This window comes from Euleptes europaea, chromosome 8 (genome assembly GCF_029931775.1).
Source record: "Euleptes europaea isolate rEulEur1 chromosome 8, rEulEur1.hap1, whole genome shotgun sequence".
Lineage (NCBI taxonomy): Eukaryota > Metazoa > Chordata > Lepidosauria > Squamata > Sphaerodactylidae > Euleptes > Euleptes europaea.
In genome coordinates, this window is record NC_079319.1 from 66,855,599 (window position 1) to 66,871,343 (window position 15,745).

General features: G+C 41.9%; 1 protein-coding gene across 1 annotated transcript in view; it reads left to right on the plus strand.

The window, feature by feature from the left end:
• ZNF236 (zinc finger protein 236) overlaps positions 1–10,704 on the plus strand; it is a 77,263-nt gene extending 66,559 nt beyond the window's left edge. The window contains exons 30-32 of the mRNA XM_056854951.1: positions 590–719; positions 8,558–8,734; positions 10,526–10,704. Of these exons, the coding sequence (XP_056710929.1) occupies positions 590–719; positions 8,558–8,734; positions 10,526–10,650 (432 nt within the window). The 3' untranslated portion in view covers positions 10,651–10,704. The remainder of the gene's footprint in view (positions 1–589; positions 720–8,557; positions 8,735–10,525) is intronic.
• The last annotated feature ends 5,041 nt before the right edge of the window (positions 10,705–15,745 follow it).

Sequence of the window (15,745 nt, forward strand, 5' to 3'; positions counted from 1 at the left end):
TGACTCAGAAAAAGATAGCTTCACTTGTTCAAGTTTTACGGTATTTTATTGATGTATTGCCTCCCAAACAGGATATAATAAAACATAAGTAATATTGTACATCTTTGAACAGATTCTGGAAGGTATGTTTCAGCATTTTTAGCATTTCATTCTGCAGAAGAAATACATTTTTTATTTTGGTTCATAAAGTCTTCACTAATCTAGTCTACAAGTGTAGCCTTCTTTCCTTATAAAGTAGAATCTGGCAAAACATGCTGCTTAGAAAACAAATAGCATTTTTCTTTTCAGAATTCCTTTTGCGGAAACCGGGCAATTAGGGATGCTCCTGTTTTCTGTTTTTCTTGTAAATGTTCTATATTTGTTCTTCATTCAGGAACATATTGCCATTCTGAGGGGTTTATTGAGTTTTGTCCTTACTAAAATAGGCTGAATTTGGTCACTGCTAGTGTCATGCTTTGGCATCTCCACAAAAAGTATATGAGGATGCCCTTTCCTTAGCACTACTATTTTTGTGTGTATATACTAGCCCTAAAACATGTTCCATACTACAATTTAACGTGTAAAAATATGTTTTGTGTGTTTTGATTAGGAGCATATGCAGACACATCAGGCTGGACCATCACTAAGCTCCCAGAAGCCAAGAGTGTTTAAGTGTGATACTTGTGAAAAAGCCTTTGCTAAGCCGAGTCAACTGGAAAGACATAGCCGCATTCATACAGGTAACAAATAGTTGTACAAGTAAGTTGGCTTCTGTTTTGTTAGGGGCTGGCCATAACTGCTCAAGGGATGGATGTATTGCTAGTAAGTGATGTGGCAAATTCTCAACTGGAGATGGATATTGCTGGGATATATGAAGAACATAGCCCTAACCTGGATGCCTCAGGCTATCCTGATTTCATGCGATCTCAAAAGCTAAGCATAGTCAGGCCTGGTTAGTACTTGGATAGGAGACTACCCAGGAAGTGCAGAGGCAGGCAGTGAGCAAACCACCTCTGTTCATCTCTTGCCTTGAAAACCCGACAGGGTTGCTGTAAGTCGACTGCGAGTTGACGGCACTTTCCACCAACATTGTTGTTTGCCTGGCTTGATGGGAAGTTCAGTCCTGAGGGCGCTATGACAGGGTCTCTCCAAGATACACCAACATATCTCTGAGATACATGGGTATAGCGGCTGGTCAGCTCCCTGAATGCTTTTGGACCCCCCTTCAAGAATGCAGTGTCTGTATTGTACATGTACTTGTGAATTTGAGGCCACAGCGATTCTATACCAGTTAACTCGTGATGGTTGCTTTCCAGCAACAGCACCCAATATGTTTTTCCCAGGAGTTTTCTAGAGTGAACACTTCAGTTGGAGAACCAGGTAGCACAATTGATGGACAGAACTGAACTTGGATCTGAAGTGTACAGACGTCGTGTGATCAGATGCCCTGCTTTTTTTGTTGGGCTATACATATATAGCGTTTTATGTTTTTAGATAGTGTGGAAGCACTATAACAATATTAGTTGTTCCCCATAAATAGTTGAATTAATCCATCAATATTTATATATGTAATAAAGCTCCATACGAAGAATTCAGCTACAGGAAGAAATCTCAGTTTCTACTGCTGTTGTGATGCCTGACAAAGGTGTGGTTTTTTTTGTCTTGGTTATTAACCTTTAATTGATTCTTGTAGATTCTAGAGTTCTGAACATAAGAACTGCTTTAGTTGATCAAACCAAGGCCCATCTGGTCCAGCATTCTGTTTCCAACAATTGTCTCTCAAAGTGTTTCTAGGAGCTCTCAAACAGGGCATAAATGGTCTTCCTGTTGCTTTATTCAGCATCTGGAATCCAGTTCCTATATTTCATCTATAGCCAAGTTTTCATTTAGCTGCCAAGGCATCCACTGATAGATCCAGTGGTAAAACGATTCATCAGGCAGAGAGTAAATCCTACTTGTCAAAGGGGATGAGTGGGATGAAGTTGGGACAGGTAAACTCCTCATTGTAGTCTAGCAGCTTGGGAGATAAATAAGTAAATCCCTCATTCTCTGATAAAAACAGGGCCTGAGGGGTTGTTTTTATCATAGACCCATCACCCTTGAATTCTAATAGTTTTGTAAAACCTTCTGAGCTAATGGATATTACCACATTTTGTGGCAATGAATTGCATAATCTAATTGCTTCTTTTGTGAAAAATCTCTCTATTCTTGCCAGTTTCACTGGGGATCTTCTAGTATTATGAGAAAGGGTACAAAAATCCCTTGTCTTTCCTTCCCATTCATGATGTTTCATATCTCAGTGAAACTTTCGGTTTTGCTTACAGGTAAAATGCTCTGAGCATTTCATCATTTTAGTTGCCGCTTTCTGTACCCTTTCCAGCTCTGATATCCTTTTTATAGGAGGTAGCCGGAATTATGCTTGGTATTTGAAATGTGCAAAGGGTTTTTAGTGAAATTATGATTTCAAATAGTTTTGGATGGGGTTTCATTTTTGTTCCATATTTCATGCTGCTTTCTGTGCCACTTCAGAGCGTAAGGGTTCCTGGCTCAGGATCGGAAGCAAAAACCCTGGCAAGGAGTGTTCTGCCTCTACCTGCTCCTCCCTCTCACAGATTGTGCAGCAGTAAGGAAGCCTAAAAGTAAACCAGAAATGAAGGCTAAAAAGGACAATAATACATTATCTGACCAGTAAAAGCTCAGTTAGTCATCTGTGTGTGTGTGTGTAAAGTGCCGTCAAGTCGCAGCCGACTTATGGCGACCCCTTTTGGGGGGGTTTTCAAGGCAAGAGACTAACAGAGGTGGTTTGCCAGTGCCTTCCTCTGCACAGCAACCTTGGTATTCCTTGGTGGTCTCCCATCCAAATACTAACCAGGGCTGACCCTGCTTAGCTTCTGAGATCTGACGAGATCAGGCTAGCCTGGGCCATCCAGGTCAGGGCCAGTTAGTCATCTAATGCCTCACAAAAAAGAAAAGAAAAAGAAACAGCTGGTTTCAGGCTTTTCAAAAGGCAGCCAGTGAAAGCACCCATTTGTTTCTTTAAGCCAGGAGTCCGGACATAAGCATGTTCCCCATAGGTAGCTGGAGGTACTGCTCAGTTTTTTAAACATCAAGAGAGCAAACTCTATCATAAAAGATAGTGTAGGAGCTGTTAATCTGGAATGGGATTCCCAACGTTTTTGAGCCTAAGGGCACCTTTGGAATTCTGACAGGGTGGTGGGCACAACCACAAAACGGCTGCTGTGGGAGGCGGAGCCAGCTACAAAGTTTCAGAGAGTGACTCTGATAGTAGCTCTTCAGCATTTCAGACAGAAGCTCTGTTTAACAATGCCTTTTAAAATTAACATATTATTTTAAAATATTTTCTTGCATATACACGAAATAAGTGTACATATTGAGCTAGCTAAGAAACCGTAATCTGGCAGTAATATCTTCATTTGCAGGCATCTAACACACTCATGCAGACGGGGAAAAATGCTTCTCCTGGCTTCTTCTTAGCTTTAGAGGAGCCCTTCTCCCATGAGCCAGGCCATTTTCAGCTTGCACAATTTCTGGTAACAATGACAGTTGGTGCTGAAGGGCTGGTAAGAGCTCATTGCAAATGTGATGTGTACAATAAGAGAGATTCTGGCCAGTTGATAAGAACATAGAAGATTTTTGAAAAGTTACCAACATTTGATGTAGGGATGTTATTATCACCTTCCACTGGAATTATGAAAGTTTGTTCAAGTTGGAAAGATTTCAAGACTTCAGAAGAATTTTCCATCTGGTGTATTAAGCATTTTAGCTGTACCAACAGATCATGTTTAGTCACTTTGCTATTTGCACTTTGCTATTTACTTTACATGGCCCTGACCTGGATGGCTGAGGCTAGCCTGATCTCATCAGATCTCAGAAGCTAAGCAGGGTCAGCCCTGGTTAGTATTTGGATGGGAGACCACCAAGGAATACCAGGGTTGCTGTGCAGAGGAAGGCACTGGCAAACCACCTCTGTTAGTCTCTTGCCATGAAAACCCCCCAAAAAAGTCAGCTGCGACTTGATGGCACTTTACACACACACATTTACTTTACATAAAGCCACTGTCAGCATTATACCATAAGCATCATTCATTCAAAAAGCCCCACTTGGCCCCGACCACTTTCTCAAAACACTTGGCAGGTGCCAAGAAAGGTGTTGAGTGCCATGACGCCAACAGGTACCATATTGGGGTACCCTGCTTTAAGCAGTCTGTTGCATAGCACATGCTACTACAGAAAAGGCACAAAACCTCACTGGAGAACTTGGAAGATAGAAGGTGCCACCAAGATAGAAAAAGCACAAACCAGGTGATCAGCTGTGTTTTGTACCAGCTGTAGCTTCTGGATTAACTTCAGTTCTTCAGCAAGGAACAATTATGTAAGCATGATAAACATGAAGTTTTTCCACTTGATGCTTCCTTTTCTCCAAAGTTAGCAGAAGAAACCAGTTAATTCTGTCAGTGTTCTTCCATAATTACGTCAGGCATCTTGTTTCACCCCAGTGTAGCTAACAGCACTTGCAAGCTTCATCAAAGGAACAGTTCTCAGTACTGGCAACATTCAATTTAAAGACCATAAGATTCTCTAAAGAGACATTTCTGTAGTTCTTCCAGTTTCCTCAAGTCCTCTGTGTGTGTGTGTGTGTGTGTGTAAAGTGCTGTCAAGTCGCTTCCAACTCATGGCGACCCTATGAATCAGTGTCCTCCAAAATGTCCTGTCGTTAACAGCCTTGCTCAGGTCTTGCAAACTGAGGGCCATGGCATGCTTTATAGAATCAGTCCATCTCACGTTGGGTCGTCTTCTGTCCCTACTGCCTTCAACGTTTCCCATCATTATTGTCTTTTCCAGTGATTCTTGTCTTCTCATAATGTGACCAAAGTACAATAATCTCAGTTTAGTCATTTTAGCTTCTAGGGAGAGTGCAGGCTTGATTTGATCTAGAACCCACTTTTGTGTCCTCTATAGTGAGCTTGTATTTTCTCAGAGCTTGTTCACACCAACAATATCTGCAGATGTCATGGCCAAAAGACTTTTGTGACTCAAATTCAGGCCTACTTGGGCTGTCTTATTCTGGGAAAAGTCAAGGCGACTTTGGACAAGCCTTTTAGCAGGAAGATCTTTCCAAAATCTTCGTTTTATGCCTCTAACTTTCTATTGTTCTGGTTGTAAATGCCATAGCTAACCTTAACTCCAACCTAACTGGGGCAGAGAACACAAAGTAAATGTAATCCTTCATCTCCTCCAACACTATTAAAAAAACGAGCAGCATGACTGACTCATACACAGCCCTCTTCAGGACTTAGTGAAGGAAGAGGTATGAACAGAAACGTCTCTTTTGAAACAGATCGGTCATAGGATAATGTTTCCAGAGGCTGTTAATTAAGTTCAGAACAGCGCCCTAATAACACTTTGCAGTCTCCATCTCTGATCAAATCCAACCGAGCTGATGAAAAAGATCATGTAGAAATTACTGCTATCTCAGGCTGTGGAACAGGATGTTGCCTTGGCTGCTATGTGAACAATGGAAAGGCAGGCTATAAATATTCCAAATAATCATTATCCTGTAACTTTTTTTGCCTCCCTCAATGGAGAATAAAATTAGTTCTACAGCCAAACCTTTAAATAAGAGTCCAATCTTTCGCACTGAATCTAGTCTTTCACACTGACGCTCAGTGACATTCATCCATGAGATTAGGTGCTTTCCATAAACTTCAAGAAGGCCTACCTGCCCATTTTAATGAGATCAGCCCATAGGAAATCTCTTTGCTTTTAGCTTCAAAAATTGACATCAATATTGTGCTGTGGCCTTTGGTCTGTTTGCCTAGCACAGAATATTTTTCCTGATTACGGTAATTACTTACCCCAGAAAGGGAGTGTCAAACAGCTCCAACTGGCCTCCACCAGTTGGGCTTCTTTGGTTTGGTCAAAAGTTTCCCAAAAAACAAAACATTGAACTCCAGGCTTTCACCCCAAGTTCAATGAGTAGCTGCCACCAGCCCTGAACCAAAAGTTAAGCCTCCAGGCAAGAGTTCAGGGCAACCCTTACCAAGCTTCAAATTCAGTGCAACGCTTACCCTGTAAGGTAGAGGCCATGCTAGGGGAAGATTACACTCACAAAAAGGTTTTAGGTTTTGGTAGGTGGTTTCACACTCACTCACACACACACAAGGCACTGAAATTTAGGCTTGGAATCCCAGAGTCATAGACAGCCAATTTAAAAGGCTAATGATTTATTTTATAAGATTTATGCTGGTTACAGGAAAAGAAAAAGTCATGAAGTTTTAAGCAAGAAAATAACAAAATGATTTAGCATAGCTAACTCATACAATACTTCAGTTTTCCAAGGTTCACAAAATTGTCAAGGCTTTTTCAAAAGCAATGTTCCAATAGTTACCAGTTTCAAGAGTTCTTTCAGCATACAAGAGTTTCAAAAGGTTGTCCAAAGGTTTCTCCAAAAGGTCAGCTTGACCAGAGTTTCCCCCTCAAGGGCCAAAATCAAATGGGTTGTGATGCCGCCTGCACAGCCTTCTTGCTGTGTCCCCAACGAGCATGATTTTCTCAGGACTGCGCTGTCTCTATATTCGTTTTCTCAATGGCATGAGCTCATAAAAGGCCAATCAGAAAACGAAAGTGATTTGCGGTTATTGCTTGGTCAGAATGCTGCCTCGCTAATTAATGCATTCAGGTGGTGAAGCCTGCAGAACCCCCTGCACCTGAATGTCATTACAAACATTAAGATAATGGCTGACCGATTAGTTACCGTGACAACAGACAGCCTTGCATTCCAGAAAGGGGAGAGGAGACTTTAACTAGTAACAGCTGGATGCCTATCCGGCTCTCTCCCCAAAAGCAGCTTTCAAAGTGTAACCATTTTACTGCTCCAAGGCCCCAACAGCACAAAACTCATAGGCCTCCAGGCCTAAACCAAGGAAATAATCAAACCCAATAATTTGAGGGATCTCAACTTCTTGACAGGGAGGTATTCATATATACCTTTATCTAGATGACCTTCTCATCAGGACATCCTGTTTAGAAAAGGTTCGAGCTGAGGTAACTTCAGAAAGATGGATCTTATACAAGGTTCACAAAGTGGTGGTACATCTCATTAACAAGGTCAGGTTGGAAAGGACCTTTATGATTAAGATGTTATCACACCTCCCCGAATCCAGTTGTATGCGTTGGGATTTCTCTTTTGGCTCTGCTCTCCCTCAGACCCTTGATAAATTTGTTGGCCCCTTGTCAGAACAAGGCTGTGGACAATGGCAAATGGAAGGACACACTTATCTCAAGTCTAAATGTCAGTGACTTGATGGGAGGGAGCAAGTAGGGCCATAATGGGGTCTCTCCCCTCAAATAATTGGTCAGGTCTGTGTTAACCACCAATGCTGTTATGAAGAGGTGGGTTGCTAACCAGAAATCTTATCCTGTCGTTTACCACTTTCCTTTTCAGAAGTCCACTGGAAAGAGGTGTATAGCGCAGCTGCTGGGGCTTCTACATATTTCCTTGTGTGAGACATTACAGAAGCTGCTTTACAAAGGCTGTGCTTGAGTGTAGGGGACTCTACTCAGGCAGTTTTGGCCTCGTTCTTTTATGCAGAATGCTCACTAGTTTCTGAGGACTTACTGTTTAAAAAGGTAAAGGTCCCCTGTGCAAGCACCGGGTCATTCTTAACCCATGGGGTGATGTCACATCCCGACATTTCCTAGGCAGACTTTGTTTACAGGGTGGTTTGCCAGTGCCTTCCCCAGTCATCTTCCCTTTACCCCCAGCAAGCTGGGTACTCAATTGACCGACCTCAGAAGGATGGAAGGCTGAGTCAACCTTGAGCCGGCTACCTGAAACCAACTTCCGTTGGGATCGGACTCAGATCGTGAGCAGAGCTTTGGACTGCAATACTGCAGCTTACCACTCTGCGCCACGGGGCTCCTCTTTTATGCAGAATGCTCACTAGTTTCTGAGGACTTACTGTTTAGGTACATTCTATACATTCTGGAGTGGCAGAGGGAATATATTTGAGAACAGCCATCTGATTTTCTGTGAGTTGTTCTTTCATTTTCTCTTGTGCAATTCACTGAGATCAGAGGTTGTTTACAAATAAATTGAATGAAAAAGAACAGAATCCCAATGTTTACATTTCACCAACATAGAACTCATAAGTACTATAATGATCTGGGAAACTTGGGTCATTTGTGAGAAATCAGTGTCTTTCCTATGTTCTGTTGTGGGTGATGTTACAGGTAGGTACCACCATAGTCTTAAATGTAGTGTTTACACCATATATGTTGTTTACTTCCTTGGAAGTTCTCAGCAAGAAAACTGTAGAAAGGGGCAAATAATTCTGTAGGTATTCTTTCTTCATCTGAATTGGTACAAGAGATAATTCTGTAAGGGCAACTCACAGGTAAGGACTCAATTGGCTCTTCACTGTGGGCTTGCCAACCAGATTTCTTCCTTGAATCCTGGGGCCTCGTAGCCCGTTCAGATGTCATTAACATCAATATAAAATTATGATATTTTTCAGTGTACCTCACTTTGCAATTATTTTTTATTGTTGCTATACAGGAGAACGGCCATTTCAATGCTCGTTGTGTGAGAAAGCTTTTAACCAGAAGAGTGCACTGCAAGTTCATATGAAAAAACACACAGGAGAACGACCGTACAAATGTGACTATTGTGCGATGGGCTTTACCCAGAAAAGCAATATGAAGCTTCATATGAAGCGAGCTCATGGCTATGCCGGTAATCCTTTTTTGTTGTGTAAACGTATATAGAGAAGACTGTTGGTCTTAGTTCATCCTTAGAATTCACAGTAAAAATACCAAATGTGTACTTTTAGGCATGTCATCTCATTAATGCAGAGCTATTAGAAACTATAGGGCCAGTTGCAAAATATGAATTCAGTCCTATGGCAATGATTTGTGAAGAAACCTCTTCCTGCAAGTTAGCCTGATACATAAATATCCTAATACTAATAAACCCTATTAAGTCTTCTGCTGATACAAATTCATTTGCACAGATTTCACAGTGGAGAGCTCTGCTGTGTCTTTCCAGTCTTTCAGCTGAAGAATGCTATTCTGACTGTGCAGGATTTTTGTCACTTATAAGCAGTGAACAAGAGGGCCATGCACAATCCATGCTAGCATTTTATTAGAATAACTTTCATTTTGATGAATAATGTAATATAATAATGTAATATAATTCAAAAGCATACTTCCAACTTCCATTGAAAGTGGAGATTGTAGGCTTTTTGGCGTCTGTGAGATATCAATATATCTAATTCTCAATATGATCCCATCGGCAGATACATAAATCTACAGGTTGAGGACACATACAGAATAATCCCCAAAGTTAGAAAAATGGAGGGAGGGTTAATTCCCCCCAAATGCCTCTGTCAGTTACAAGGGGTGCATGTGAAAGTCAGGGGCTGGAGGACCTGGGGTTCGCCATCTGAGTAAATAGATCAAGGAGACAGAGGTGCTTTATGGGGAGGGGGAGCAGCAAGTGGAGAGCGGGAGCTACTGCTGACTCACCTGTGGCTGAGATGGTGGTGATGTAGACGGGGAGAGGAGCAGGAGCTACCATTGCCCCTGGAGCCTCAGCCACTGAGATTGCCGCTGCCAGCCCAGCAGCTCCCTACCTCTCCTGCAGGCAGGCGAGGAGCAGGACCCGACCTCTGCCGCTACCACCTCACTGCCAAGGTGGCAGCGTTGCAGGCAGATGGAGAAGGAAAGGTGTCTGCCCCTATTACCTCTTGTACCACTTAGGCCTCCAGTGCCACACCAGCCAAGATGGCAGGCAGAAGAGTAACAGTCACCCCCCTGTGTGAGCAGGGCAGGGAGCTGGGGAGAGCAGGAGCAGCAGCCCTACTTCAGGTGCATGGGCTGGTGGACAAGAGAGGCAAGGTTCCACCCCACCATGAATCTAGCGGATCCCTGCTTGTTTTTGTCGAAGCCTGGGATTAATGGTAAACCTGACCTGCTAGCAGAAAAGCAGTCAGTTTTTTCCAGGAAGCATGTGATGTTCAGAAAGTTCAGTGCTTTTTCTCTCTGTGTGTATTAATAACATTTCCGTTGTAGGCCATATACAGTAATAGACCAACTGTATTAACCGATCAATTTTGAAAAATGGAGGAGCGTAGGTTAAACTGCCTTCTCTGATTTGGTGACATCTTACAGTTGGAGGAAGTCAGAACACTTGTACCACAAGGAGGATCCCATTAGTTTGAATGAAAGAGCAGATTAAGCATGCATTTGCCTTTGTGTGAGTAGATTTGCCCCCTACATTTAAATCAGGGGGCACTCTTCAAGCAAGAGCACTTTGAAGCACATGCAGAGCTCTACATCCAGCTAATTGTATTGAAGAATGGAGAAGACTAATTTTTAGGTCAATGGTACATAGTGAAATTGGCTGCGGTTTCCTTTCCCAGCAAAAAAATAATGCATTTCTTACTGTATTCTAATGTTAAGTAGCTTTTATATTTCATAGTATATGTTGATTAGATCTTTTAGCATTCTTTCTGTTGTCCCTTAGGCACAGTCCAAGAATCCACCAGTCATCAAGGACAAGAAGGTGAAGACATTAATCGTGCATTGAACTTGGAAGAAGTTGTTCAAGAATCTTCAAATGAATGGCAGAACATAACCAATATCTTTTGATGATCCTTAAGATGAAAGCTGGAAATGCTTTCAGGATTAGAATTGTTTTTAAAAGTAGTTGTCTGTGGATTTTTAATATGAAAACTTCACACATTTAAAATAATAATATAGCTTTTTAAATGTTTACAGAAATAAAGAATTATTGTCTTTTTGTAAGCTTGAACAGTATTGGAGAAACATCAGATAAAGTTTGCTATATTGTCTACAATCAGTGATCTCAGGTACATGAACTTTGTTTATTCTTTGAATCCACTGTAAGTGTATCCAGTTTAAAAAAAAATACAAAAACTTAATATCAGTGAAGGTTGATTAACTGGTGGGACATATGGAATTTCTCTTCATTGTGTCAATATGTTGTTTTTGTTTGAAGCAAGAATAGATGCATGCTATAGAGATTTCATGCTATAATGCAGATATTACTGTTGCATTCCTGGGCATAGCTTGGGAATAAGTCCCATTGAACTTAGTGGGATTTACTTCCAGGTAATCATGCATAGGATTGGTTTGGAAATGCCTGGTTTTATTTAAGTCGCTTTTGAGGAGTGATTTAAAATTAACTGGTATTACATTATGCATATTGGCCTTCATGTTGTTGACATGTCAGAACATGATGGGCCCTGTTCCGTTTATGTTATGACTGTCGCTTTTTGTTTCTCTAATAGTACATGTTCAGCTAGAAATTCAGCAAAAGCTGTACAAAGAAAATCTGTCTGCCAACAGTAGCAGCTTCCCAAATTGGAAAAGTATATATTCTGTGCAGGTAGAACAATGAAAACAAGCCATAAACGGTAGGAGATATCAAATAGTGTATTGTCTAATACCGTGAGCTGGAGCACTGGTTGTATCAGCTGACAGATTTGTGTCTATTCAGACAGACATCCTCAAATTAAAACCTCTTTTTTCCCTGCCATCCATCCTGAAAGCTTTTTAGATTTTTAAAACTACCTAGCCCTCTCAGTATTGCTCTGAAGGGTCCCATTTACACAAAATGGGTATATTCATATCAAAAATAAACACTGGAAAAAGGCATATGTTCTGTTTTAGACATTCTGAAAATAGAAAAATCTTGCTTGATCTGACTTTGATTTTTTAAAATTTATTTATATGCTATATATATGTATGTGTGTGTGTGTGTATATATATATAATATATATATATATATATATATAAATATATATATACACATTTAAGCCTCTGTGTGGCTGATGAGTATATTTTGTAAATAATCCAGTTAAAAGAAGAATTCATAAAGTTTTGAACTTCAAATGAACATTTCATAAACAGTATTGCATTCATTTTATTGTAATTTAGACATGCATTTTACTTTTTGAAAAATAATTGCTTTTTATTTGCTCTCAGTTCCAGAAGGAAGCTGTGTGTACATATAATTTACATTTTATGTATTATAAGACTGGTGCTTTCTATTTCCTGAGGGGGGGAAATAATCACTGCTTTTGATAGGACACTCATAATTTTCTTGTTAAATACGGACATATGTATATAAGTAATACAGCTGGTGACTTGAAAATACACTTTTATTATGTGGAAATATTTAAGTCAGACATATGTTAAATAATATTTTTTTTCACAACACTGTCTTGTGTCTGATATCTTGTTCTTTTTTGAAGCTCTAAATGGACTTTCGTATTGATCGGGAGGAGGGGGTCATGGATTAACCAATACCACTACACAGGTACAAGCAAGTGCCAGGTCTTCATGAGCTACATGTTTGTTTGTTTATTTTACAAAATGAATATCCTGCCTTTCTGCCCTCACAAGGGCTACCAAGGTAGCTAACAAATTAAAACAACACAATAAAATAACATTTTAAAACCATTAAAATCAACCCCACCATACAACCACACATCATTAAAACAATTAAAAACAGATCTAAAACAATTAAAAACAGGAAGGATGGATCACTGAAGTAACATCAAATGAAATTAAAAAGTCTTCATCTGCTCACAGAAGATGCCAACAAAAGGGGACAGACAAATCTTCCTGGGGGAGAGTTCCAGAGCTTTGGTGCCACAACCAAGAAGGCTCTCTCCCGAGTTGCCTCCCACCTAATCTCAGAAAGCGGGGCACCCAAGCAGGGCCTCTGAAGATAACCATAGTGGTTGGGCAGGTTGATAAGGAAGTAGATGGTACTTCAGGTATATTGGCCAAAACCAGCACCTTAAGTTGTACCCGGAAGCAAATTGGGAGCTAGTGTTGATGGGCCAAGACTGGAGTGATATTGTCCCTACGACCCACACCAGTCAACCACCTGGCTACAGCATTCTGTACCAACTGAAGTTTGTGAATACTTCTCAATGGCAGTCCCACATAGAAGGAATTGCAATAATCTTATCTAGGCGTAACCATGCACTGCAGTGGTCATACCTTTTCTGCTCAGGAAAGGTTGCAGCTGGCTAACCAGTCAAAGCTAGTTAAAAGGCACTCCTGACCACAACTACCACCAGCTCATCCAGTAGTAGGCCTGGATCCAAGAGCACTCCCAGACTAAGGACCTATTCCTTTAGAGAGAGTGCAACCCCATCCAGAACAGGTGACACCTTAATCTTACTGTCATCATTCTTGCTTGGCAGCAATTCCACAATCCTACTGTTAGTGCTGCGCCCTCAGTATTTGCCCATTGCCTTGGTACATAAGTTCTTGTACACAACCCTATATTGTTTTTGCCTTACACACTGAAAGAAGTTTCCTTGTTCTTTGACCTACTTTAGATTGCGTGTGTGTGTGTGTGTGTGTGTGTGTGTGTGTGTGTGTGTATACACACACACATATATATACACACACATACTATATTGCTAAACTATATATATATATATTGCAAAAACTGAGATCCAGACAACAGTCCTTTGTCCTAGTGGTGAATGCTGGTTGTGATTCTTCATTAGGGAGGAGCACTGTGCATCTACTCACTGTTGCTAGTCCAACCTCTACCTGTGAGAACTGTAAGCCATGCTGCTCTGGAAGTGCTTGGGGTAGGGTTGTACATATTGATAATCCTGAACTGAAAATAAACCCGAAATTAGTCATTTCGGTAATTTTCAGGGTTCAGGTTTACCAAACACCAAAACCTGGGGGTCTGCCCAAAGCCAAATAGGTGATTCTCGAAAAAGCTGAATAGATATTTGGCTTTTTCGGGTTTGGCTGTTCGCCTTTGCTCAGAGCTACGGCTCTGTGCTTTCTCCCCTTTTACTTTCTTTTTTTGACTAGTTTTGAAGTCGGGATTGTGTAATCGGAGCCAACGTGTCTGACCAATCTTTCAGTGGGTTGATCTGGATCAAGCATAAGGGTTTTTAAAAAGATGGGGCTCACCAAGTCCCGCCCGGAGGGATATACCGTCTAACTAAAAGAACTGGCTTCGACAGCTGCTGACCACCAGGTTTCCAAAGGAGACTCCCCTCGCGAATGAGCAATCTCTTTCAGACAGCCCCCGTGGTCAAGACTTCGGCTGGCTCTGATATCCCCCCCCCCCTGAAAACCTGCTCTGAAACTGAAGGTTACCCCAAGTAGAGGCTTCGTTTCCCCTCACCATGACCATCTCTTGGAATAAGATTTTTGATGACTGGGAGTCAGGAAATAAACAGAGGTCAGGTCCATTTTGTACAAACAGCAGCACACCTGGTTGCAGGAAAGAGCAACTCCCAGGCCTTTTTAGTAGCCCACATGCCAGTCGCCAGGCTCAACTTTTTTGATGGTTGCATCCTGCCATTGGAGTTTTCTGCCCTTTTCCTATAACGTTCCTGTGCCTCCATTCAACCACTCCTTGCTCTCGAGGGAAAAGCTCTGCTGGTGCAAGAGGGAGGAGGAATGGTTTTGCCCACTTCCACCTTCTCGCTTCATCATGTTGCATGGCTGTCCCAGTGTGGCCCCTTAACCGGCTTCTATCCCAGTGGCAGCCCTGGATCCGCTGCACTTACATGGTCCGGTGGGGGAAGAGCCTTTGCAGCAGGAGCTGGGGATGGAATCATGCCGAGGCTCTGCTTCATTGCTGGGTCCCAGGCCGATTGGGAAGCCCAAGTGCCAACCCTTGCAACAGCCAGCTCCTGCAACAGCTGCTGGGCAGGATGCTATCATCAGCCGGCGACAAAGAACCAGCAGCCCACTAGCACCATGTGACGGGGGGATCTCTCCCACGCTGCCTACTTCACTTTACCTCAGACAATTGAGACACCAGAGGCTTTGCTCAGTTCAACAATAAAACAACAGAATTTTATTATGTTTCGCAGGGGAAAGTATGGGAGGGAAAACTAGTATTAAGGAAAGGTACAAAGTTTCTATACATATAATGAGTTGCTGAACACATAACAGCACAGATTATATTTTATCTACCTTAGGTTTCCAACACTTTAAGGTAGCTTAGTCCCATACTATGGTAGCTTAGTCCCATAACCTGCACACGGAGGTTCATGTGTATACTCTGGTGCCTAAAACTAGGAAATGTGGAGATTCTCACTTCTCCTTTCCTTTATCTCTGTGGAATTACTTCACAGCACAGTAATTTTCACACAACACTTGTGCCAGGAATACCCCCTTACTCCCCTCAGTGACTAGAGAAGGGACCTTTCTCCCCAAATTCTCTCTTTTGTCACCCTTCAGGTTTTTGCCCCAGTCACACTAGGCACAACCTATCACACCGTAACCCAGAGTAAAAGACCTCTTCCAGCAGCAGCTCCATCCATTTAGAGTCACTGACAGATATTAGTCCATCACACACCATAATGGGGAATATATGGCAGCTGGCTGGAGCTCATAGAATCATAGAGTTGGAAGGAACCACAAGGGCCATCAACCCCCTGCACAATGCAGGGAATTCACAACTACCTCCCCCCTCCACACCCCTAGTGACCAGAAGATGGCCCTCCCTCTCATCATCTGCCTAAGGTCACAGAATCAGCATTGCTGACAGATGGCCATCTAACCTCTTCTTAAAAACCTCCAGGGAAGGAGATTCACCTCCCGAGGAAGCCTGTTCCACTGAGGAACCGCTCTAACGGTTAGAAAATTCTTCCTAATGTCTAGACGGAAACTGTTTTGATTTAATTTCAACCCATTGGTTCTGGTCCGACCTTCTTGAGCAACA